Source organism: Crocuta crocuta, unplaced genomic scaffold (assembly GCF_008692635.1).
Source record: "Crocuta crocuta isolate KB4526 unplaced genomic scaffold, BGI_CrCroc_1.0 scaffold128, whole genome shotgun sequence".
Taxonomy (NCBI): Eukaryota; Metazoa; Chordata; class Mammalia; order Carnivora; family Hyaenidae; genus Crocuta; species Crocuta crocuta.
Genome location: NW_027532232.1, coordinates 902854 through 912570, shown reverse-complemented (window position 1 = coordinate 912570; position 9717 = coordinate 902854). Strand labels below are relative to the sequence as shown.

General features: G+C 56.8%; 1 protein-coding gene across 1 annotated transcript in view; it reads left to right on the top strand.

Annotated features, from left to right (window-relative positions):
• Positions 1 to 7869, top strand: part of NOBOX (NOBOX oogenesis homeobox) — an 11979-nt gene extending 4110 nt beyond the window's left edge. The window contains exons 6-12 of the mRNA XM_077778040.1: positions 3540 to 4106; positions 4716 to 4822; positions 5153 to 5265; positions 5549 to 5634; positions 5846 to 6068; positions 6620 to 6927; positions 7565 to 7869. Coding sequence (XP_077634166.1) covers positions 3540 to 4106; positions 4716 to 4822; positions 5153 to 5265; positions 5549 to 5634; positions 5846 to 6068; positions 6620 to 6927; positions 7565 to 7869 — 1709 coding nt within the window. The remainder of the gene's footprint in view (positions 1 to 3539; positions 4107 to 4715; positions 4823 to 5152; positions 5266 to 5548; positions 5635 to 5845; positions 6069 to 6619; positions 6928 to 7564) is intronic.
• The last annotated feature ends 1848 nt before the right edge of the window (positions 7870 to 9717 follow it).

Here is a 9717-nt window from a genome sequence, read left to right as displayed (position 1 = left end):
AGTGGGCTTCCTGCCCTGGACGCTGACCTGTCAGAGAGAACTATTAACAGCACGTGTCAGCAATGCTACCCCTTCCCCAGGAAACCCACGAAGAAGACTGTCTTCTATGTCTTAAGAAGCCAAATTCACTCATAGCCATTAAAGCAAATGTTCATGTAAATAAACAAACACGACAATATTTGCCATAAAAAAAAAAAATCCAGCCACACAACAGCAAGCCAAGAGTATCAGCAAGGAAAGAAAACTTCAATTTTTCTAATGTGATAGTCCAAGCCTAACATATGCAGCGATTTACGTGTTTAGAAATATGCCAACATCTTCAATTCCCTTAAACACACTTTTCTACAATTAGCCCCTGAATCTTAAGGGCGGGGTTCAATCCTCGGGTGATTGGAGTCTTTACCCTCCCGCCCTTCCCCCAGGCGGAGGGCGAGCACGCAGTGAGACAAAACACAATGGACTTGGTAGAGAATGATTTCTTTTTAGTTTAACGTAGGATAACCTACGACCAAATGAAATGTTCCTGGCTTCTCACTGCCACAGACGCCTCAGAGAAGGTGAAGAGGTCATCTTCCCCCATACAAGCACCCCCCCCCCCACCTGCTTCCCTCACTCTCACCCCCAGGACACTTTTAATTGACTTTGTTTCTGAAAGGTCTAGGAGCATCTCAGACTCTAAGGTGAATAAAAACCACCTGAGGGGCTTGTTACAAGGGCTATTTCTGGGTCCCTCTCTACACCCACCAATTTAAATTTCTGGGAATGCGGGAGCCACATTTTAAACAACTTCCCTAAGAAATTCTGATCTAGGGGCGCCTGGGTGGCTCAGTCGGTTAAGGGCCAACTTCGGCTCAGGTCATGATCTCACAGTCCGTGGGTTCGAGCCCTTCATCGGGCTCTGTGCTGACAGCTCAGAGCCTGGAGCCTGCTTCAGAGTCTGTGTCTCCCTCTCTCTCTGCCCCTCCCCAGCGCATGCTCTGTCTCTCTCTGAAGAAAGAAAACAAAGAAGAAAGAAATTCTGATCTAGGGAAAGGTTAGGAACAGTCAGAAACAGTGGGTCAAAAGAGAATAAAACCGGAGGACTTTGGCACAGGAAGGCAGGTGAGCTGGGGATGAAAGAAAAGGGCCAGGATTTGGAAGGTCCTGTCCCAGTTGGGAGACTGGTCTTGACCTCCTGGGCAGGCAGGGGCCAACCTCAGGGTTGTAAGCAGGGCTGGGACAACATAAGGTTTGCATGGAACCCTCCTTTTAACCTTCAGCTCACGGCTCCTGGGTCACCCCCACCTTCCCCGCTCCCCATCCCAGGCCAGGCTTCTGCTTCTCTGTGCTGCGAAGCGCCCGTGCATACTCCTAACTCACCACTGACCACACTGTATTGACATAGTCCATTTACCTGTAGTATTGTTCAAGCCCCCTCTCCATCAGGAAGCTTCTACGAGCAAGGCACTGACTTGTGCACAGTGCCTGACATACAGTAGGTATCCCATAAATGTGTAATCAAGCAGACTATCGTGCTCCCTTTACAACCATACCACCGTTCTGATGTTTCCTGTAGAGTAACCTCACTGCCCCCCATGCCTCGGTCACGAGGCCTCCAATGCTCCGTTCCCAGCTGAGAAACTGGGCCCTAGGTCTAAACCTCTTATTTATCCGAGGATGTTAATCTTACAGGAGTCAGACTGAAACATCAGATTCCTGAAGTTTTCATCACACTGTCAGGAGGTTAACCCGTTTGTATGTTCATGTTGCAAAAATAGTTAAAGCTCTGGCCCCTCTCCCAGGGCGAAGTGTGCAAGCCAAGCCCCTCAACGGAACGGAAGCGCAGGGAAACGAACCGATAGGTGATTGTAGCAGAAAAGCACGTGGTGTCCAGAGGCTTCTAAATCCTTAACGCAGAACACCTGGAGTGGGGTCAGGGCCCTCCCCCCGACACCCCTCCCCAGCCTAAGCCCAGCTCCAAGCACCTGTTTCAATCTGTCCCGCGTTTCCCATGGTGGGGGGGAGGCAGACGCAGACCTAAGGCGGCGGCAATGAGAATTTTAAATTCTGAATTTTAGGCATGAAACGTACTCTGAGCCAGGAATCACAAACATGACCCGTGAGAGAGCTCCCTCAGGAGGCTCCCCGTCATTCCCAGAACTCGCACTAGTATCTCAAGTTNGAGGGGCGCCCCCCGGGGGCCGCGGGGCTGGGGGTGTGAGGGAGGCCCACCCTGCGCGCCCTCCCTCCTGCGGGTTCCCGTGTCTCCCCCCGGGGCCCTTCTTGTACGGCTTCCGACGCTCGTCCCCTTTGCACCGGGGCATATCACGCTGATGTCGTTTATTGAGCACCTACTGCGTACCAGGTGTGCTAGGCTACAAGCTCACCTAACATGCCAGAAGTCCAACCCAACGTGTCCCTCCTTCCCCAGGCCACCATCCACCTGTCCCTTCCCCACAACCCAGGCGTGGGCACCCTCCTCAGCAGCCCGGGCCCTCTCCTGCCAGCCAGGTCTGACTACCCTAGAAAACCACTTGACAAATCACCTTAGCCCCTGACGGTCCATCTTTCCTTACACCTCATGAGAAAGTCATTCCTTTCGATGCTCTATTTTATGTAATTTTCATTCAAATAGCAGCAGTTCTTAGTCACTAGCTAGCATCCACTTAAAAATCTTCCAGTTAAGTGGGAATGCCGAAGCGTCTGGCGATTGTAAGGGTGGTGAGCTGGGGAGGTTCTGGGGACCCCAGGAAGGACTCTGCATGAGGATTAAGAGCACTGTGCTGGGTGATCTTGGGCAAACCACTCAACTTGGTAACCGGTATTTCTTCATGTGTTCGAATGAGCTACAATCGTGCCTTCCTCACAGGGATTAAGTGCACCCTTGCTAATCTTTGAAAGGTGCTTAGCACAGAGCCTGGGACGGGGTAAGTGCCTGGTGAGTCAGGCCCAGCCTCAAGCCGACAAGCTTGGATGACGGGGGGGCGGGGCGGGGTGGGTCAGGTGCCGGCTGGATCCCACTTCCTTACCTGTGAAGGGAGGGCTGGCCTGTTCCCAAGGCCAGTGTGACGTTCTGCTTTGCAGGGACGGGCACGGGGGGTGCCCACGGGCTTGGAGAGAATGGGAAGGAGAGGAGGCTTGTCCCCGTGATCCAGATGGCACCTTAGGGACAGTCTCTCCCTCCTCCAATTCCACCCCCAACTTCAACATTTGTCCCTTAGAAAGTGCCTGTCCCTCACCTCCATTCCAGGTGTCTGGGGAAAAAAAAACAAACAAACGGGCAACTCCTAGAAAGTGCGTGCCCCCCAGATCAGCGTAGCCTTCCTACCATCTGTGTGTGAGCTCAGGCCCCCTCCAAGGTGCATCTGTTTGCTCACATTTTGCCAAGCAGTGGGCTGTCTAGCTTGGTCTTCACGACAGCCAAGTTCGAACAGCGAGCCTAGAATTCTTACCCTCTGTGACAAGTGCACAAATGAAAGCTTGAACCCAAACGGGACCCAGGCCGCAGAGCAGGAAGCAGCACATCCTTAGTCCAGGCTTTTCCTTCTCCGGGTGCTAAGGTCAGTGGGTGCTGATCCCCACAGGCCACGAAGGTGGAGACAAGCCCTCGGCTGCCGGGCCAGAAAAGGAACTACAGCAGAGTTCAGCCCCTTGCGCTCGGGATGCCCCAAGTGAGGAACTGCCCCGCTCCTGTACCATCCCTGGGGAGAAGCCACCATCAGATGCCCCTGGAGAACCAGCTGTGACAGATACCAGGGGAGCGGGCCAGCCGTCCGGCTCGGGGACGCTCCACAGAGACGCCCCTCTGGCCCCACCTGGACCCCAGCCTCCTGGGGAAGGCTGTTCCTTCCCAGGGAAAGAGGCAAAGTCCGGGAAGAGGTCCTACTCTCCAGCGTCCAGTAAGAAAACGCCCAGTGCGGGGTGTCTGGCCTCCACGCCATCTCCCGGCGGCACCCAGTCAGCCCGAGCCGCCCACAACCCAGTGCCTTGTGGGTCAGGCCGGGGGCCCTGCCATCTGGCCAACCTCCTCAGCACATTGGCTCAGAGCAGCCAAAGCACAGATCAGAAGAGGTCCCTGGAAGTGACCTGCCAAGTTCGGAAAAAGACCCGGACCCTATACCGCTCAGGTAAGTCCCTGGAGGTGAGAGGAAGTCTAAGGGGGCTGGCGTCCTCTCTGGGAAAGGAGGGCTCAACGGAGGACATCGTAGCTCCGGGAGATTGCAGTGTGGCCAGTCTGTACACCCCCTCGTCCCGAGCCCTCTCTCGACCTGTGGCAGGGCCACGACCTCTGACCCTCCAAGGGAACACTGGGTTACCTCATCAGAAAGTGAAATTGGGGGGCGCCTGGGTGTCTCCGTCATTAAGCATCTGACTTCGGCTCAGGTCATGATCTCACAATTCGTGAGCTTGAGCCCTGCTTCAGGTAAAACACGAGCCCTGGGTGAGATCCACTTCTCTCTCCCTCTCTCTGTGCCCCTCAATGACTCGGGGCCCTCTCTCTTTCTCAAAAAAAAAAAAAAATGAAATTGGGAACAGGACAGAAGTGGGAAAGTAAATACCACACAGTTCCCTTCCACAAATCCCAGGAGACCCAGAAAGCCCCAGCCCAACGGGGAACTCCAGTGCAAAGCTCTGGGAAGACCCTTGGGTTGGGGACAGTGGTCCCATCTGGCAGGCATCTGCCTTTCTCCTCTGCTGCCACATCACTGTCCTCATGCAAGTTTCTTCTCTTCCAGACCAGCTCGAGGAGCTAGAAAGGATCTTCCAAGAAGACCACTACCCAGACAGTGATAAGCGCCGGGAGATTGCCCAGACTGTGGGGGTCACCCCCCAACGCATCATGGTAAAGGGGGCTGGCCAGCTGGCGTCAGGGTGGCACCTGGTGCCCTCGAAGGAGCAGAGCAAGTGCTCAGCAGCGCCCTACAGGGGCCACGCTTGGGTCTCAGATCTGGCTGTGTTCTGGGCCCGTTTCCACGGTGCCACAGCCGCAGATGAGAAGAGGAAAATCCCTCCGCTCTCTAGATGAATCTTTTCAACCGATCTTGCAGAGAAAGGCCTCTGAGGCAGAGTGGTACAGCGACCTCCTCAAGCCCTGTAGCTCCTCGTGCGACAGTCAGAACCCGAGTCTGAGTCCGCTGTGCTCCCTGAACACTCGCAGGCTGTCTCCCTACAGGTGTGGTTCCAGAATCGCCGGGCGAAGTGGCGGAAAGTGGAGAAGCTGAATGGGAAGGAGGACAAAGATGGTCCCGCAGGCCCCGCCCCTGCCGTGGCCAGCGGTCAGTGCAGGTACTGCTCTCCCCTCTTCCCGGATCACCCCATAGGTAGGAAGGGGTGGGGGTGGGCTAGACACTGGGTGCCTGGGGTCTAGGAGGAGAAGTTGGAAAGCTGGCCATGAGGCCCGGAGCTGTTGGCCGATATTTAGAGAGACGTCGGATGGAGGGGGGTCGGGAAGTCGCCCGGGTCTTGTACGAAGGCAGTGTTTGGGAATCCGGGGCCCTGTCCCCTGTGCGGAGCCCTGGTCCAAATCCAGGGCCGCTAGAGCTACAGTCTTCGTTCTGTCTGCCTCCAGCTCTGCGGCTGAGCTGCCGGCCGCCGTGCCCCTGGACCCAGAGCCTGGCTCCTTCCCTCAGGAGCCCCCTCTGGATTCTCTTGCGGGTAAGCTGGATGCCTCCTGAGGGTTACGTGAGGGACATGGCAGCTGGAAAGATGGCCAAGACCAAGTCCTTTGTGGGCAGATGTGGGAATGGGCCAAAGCTGTCCAGGGTTTCAGTCCAGTGGGGCCTATCCAAGCGCACCTGGGCATGGCACATCCCAAGTCGGCCTCCCCATTCTTTCCCTTGTACCCCTCCTTGACTCTGGTTCCTAGAGCCTCCCATGCTGCTGACCTCTGAGCCGACACTGGCCCCGACCCCACAGAGCGAGAGTACTCAAAGCGTGGCAGAGGCCCCTCCCCTCTTCAGCCCTCCACCAGTTCGAAGAGTCCACCTTCCTTTTCCCCTTGGCCCTGTCCCCACCCCCCAACTGATGCCTCTGCTGCTGGATACTCCCGGCAGCGACGGCAGCCACAAAGATGGCTCCTGGGGGACAAGGTATGGAACCTACTGGGGAGGAGGGTCACCTGAATTCTCTTGGTGGGGGAGGGGTATAGAAGGAGGAAAGACAGATGGAGCTTGGTTGGGAAGGGTGAACAGAGAGAGTCATGCTTGTGATGAGGATTAAAAGGAAAGTGGGGGGCGCCTGGGTGGCCTAGTCGGTTAAGCGTCCGACTTTCGCTTAGGTCATGATCTCGCGGTTCGTGGGTTCGAGCCCCGCGTTGGGCTCTGTGCTGACTGCCAGCTCAGAGCCTGGAGCCTGTTTCAGTCTGTGACTCCCTCTCTCTCTGACCCTCCCCTGCTCACGCTCTCTCTCTCTCTCTCGAAATAAATAAAAAAAAAAACCTTAAAAAAAAATAAAAGGAAAGTGGATTTAGAGTGGGAAAGATCTAGAATGTCACAGCAACAGAGTAGGGGGGAGGAGAGAAGGCAGGAGCAGGAAGCAGGCACGTCTGGGGTCCTGGAGACAGGAAGGGACTCACCTACTGGGTGGTCACAACGAAGGGGCTCCCCCTGGGCCTTGCCAGTCACTCCTTTGTCCCCCACAGCGTTACCCCACCATCCACCTGCTCATACTTGGAAGACCTGGAGCCCCTGGATTACCCACAGAGCGCCCAGCCCGGGCCGTTCCCGTTCTCCCAGGCTCCGCAGAGCCAGCTCTACCAACAGCCTCCGCCCCAGTTCTCCTACCTGCACCCCTTCCCCTTCCCCTTCCCGCACCCCCTGCAGCCTTTGCTGCCAGATGACCCCCTCTTCCCATCGCCCTACGGCCCCTGCGCGGGGACGTCACAGGGCTACTTCCCGGGGCTGCCGTCGTCGGGGCAGACGGTGCTGCAGCCGCCTGCTGGGAACACCGGTGAGTGGGGTGAGTGGTGCCCGCGGAGGTGGGGAGGGGCAGACAGCCGGGGCAGCGAGCGGATCCCTTTTCTTCGGCCCTGGTGGTCTCTACGAAGTGCTCGTCCGGTTCCCTGAGGGGCTGCAGAGCGGGGCCAGAGCCTCGGAGTCGGGATTCTGAAGTCAGGCCCAGCCGTTCCCAGCTTTGCAGAGCCTCAGTTTGCCTGACTCTCAACTGGGGATACTGTCCGCACACCAGGGAGGGATTTGCGGAGGGTTAGAAACCACACGAGGGAGACACTTGGCAGCTGGCCTGAGCCACTCGGACCTCTGCGATCTGGGCGCAACCATCGTCTTAAGACTAAATCCCAGTAGAAAGGGGAGAAAGACGGGTGCAGTCTGTTCCCAGTCTCCCCACCACCTGCGGGAGGGGGCGCACGGCCTGGCCCTCACCCCCCTCTGTGTCGATGTCCCCAGAGCACAGGGCTTGGAGGCAGGAGCGTGGCCAGCCCGAGGGCAGCGACTCCTGGTGCTAGGACCGCGCCCACACCAGGGCTGGGTTCCTGTGGGAGGGAGGGGAGGGGAGTCTCCCCGAACCTCCCCGGCTGTGGTGGAGACCCTGAATCCTGTCTCCTCTCTCCTGCACTCTGACCCCGCAGGTACGGTCCCCTGGAATGACCCTTGCTTGCCAGAACTGCCTTTCCCCGGCCCCTTCTGCCCGCAGGCCCTGGGGCAGCCCCCCGCAGGCGATGGCTACTTCCCCGATCTGCTTCCAGCACCCTACGCCCCGACCCTGAGCAGGCAGTCTTCTCCAGGCGTCGCCCCGCTGATCCCCGAAGGGGCCAGACCCGACACGGGGCCCTTCCTGGGCAAGGCCCAAGAGGAACAGCCTGCTCCCTGTGGGGAGGGGCCCTCTGCAGCCGAGGAGCTCCGAGCCGAAGAGAAGAACGGCCGTGGCCCCTAGTTGTGGGGCCAAGCAGTGTGCAGGAGGGGGAGGGGGTGGGGTGACACCCCCCCCCCGCCCCCCGGAGACGGCAGGGCTGGAAAGGAAAGACCGGAGTCTCCTGACCCGGGTGGAAGCTGGATGTGTCCCCCTCTGTGGGCTCACCTTGATGGACCCGATGTGAGAAGGGGGAGGGCTGGCCGGCCCTCCTGCCCACGCCTCTGTGTGCCCCCCTGAGGAAGGGACGGTCCCGTGACTTCTGCAGGCCGTGTACGCTGGTTTCCTTTCCTTGCCAGACAACGGAGCCCGTGTCTGTTGTAAGCGGCAGGCTCGTGCGTCCTTAGACCTCCCCCTGCAGTTGCGCGTCTCCCCCCTAACGGGGAGCTGCGTTTCCTTCACCGCCATCCGCTCGCCGGCCGGGTGTGGGATGCAGCCCTGGGTGCCCCGAGTGAGGCCCCTGTTGGGCACGGCCCCCGAGGAGCCTGGCATGGTCCCTGGGCCCATCCCTCCTGCCGGAGGCGAAATCGGGCGTCTTGGGCCTGGTCTTCACTCCTGGCATTAGATCCTATTCTATTTCCAAACTCCGGACAGAACCTGAGCAGAGCTGAGCCCGAGGCTCTCTCTGGAATTTGGGGCTGTTAGGGATAGGATCGCAAGAGACCTCCTAGATCTTTTGGGTCAAGTCTCCAGCGTTGTGAACCCTAACTTATTTTTCCAAAGTACTTCTTTTGGGGGGAGAGGGGTTAGGAATGAGGTGGGAGCACCAAGAAGAGAATGTTCATATGTGTGTGTGTGTATACTTAGCACCTCACATCTGATGGCCCTACAGTGACCAGGTGGGTAGGACTGGAGGGCCTTTGATTCTAACTACATCAGTGCAGGTGGGGAGTGCGTTGGGGGGGCTATTTTGGACCTCCAAATGCTATGATTATTGGAAAATACTTTTTTTTTTTCAAAACTTATATTTGTCGTAATAGTTCTAGAGTCCTAAGAACTAAAAAGTCAAACTATTTGGAAAAGAAATTTCTTGGTCACACAAAGACACATGCGCACACATCTCTGTAGGGTTGCCTAGCTCTGCTCTTCTGGCCACTCAACAGCCCGAATTTAGAGATTAGAATGTGCAGAGATATGAAAGGACTTGTGTTACGATACCTATCTGGGTCTTGAATTTTTTTTTTATAAAATTAAAAGTGTGTTTATTTTTGAGAGAAAGCCAGCAGAGGAGGGGCAGAGAGAGAAGGGGATGAGAGAGAGGGCGACGGAGGATCTGAAGTGGGCCCTGAGCTCTCGGCCCAGAGCCAGACACGGGGCTCGAAGCCGAAGTCAGACACATAACTGACTCGGCCGCCTAGGTGCCCCGTGTACATTTATTTTTGGGAGTTCCACTAATGTCTGAGCCATCCTCATTTGGAATGATGCTGTGCTTCTTACAATTAGTTCTAGCTTTTGGTTTTGGTTCAGGCTGATTGCAGGAGGAAAATCCACATGCGGGCGAGCCACGGTCAGGCCACTCCTCTCCTCAGATTGCAAGGCAAACCTCCCACGTCCCCTCCCCCCACCGCACCCTCGTCGTCTTCCGGCCATCACCCTCTCAGCACGAGGACCTCAGGGCTTTGCAGTGGGCCTGCCCAGAATCCTTCCTGGTGAATCCTTCCCTGAAGACTCTGGAAAAAACCCTATCCCTCCAATTTAAGCCTGCACTGTCACAAATCTTCCACTAGATGGCAATCGACCCCCAGTTACATTACGGCCTGAAACCCTTCTGGTTGTCTAAGAGAAAGCCCAGGCTAATTCTTTCTCCAAAACACCCTAGAGCCATGAATGCCAGGTTCAAAGATACTAAAGTCACTTGGGTTGCGGCGGGGT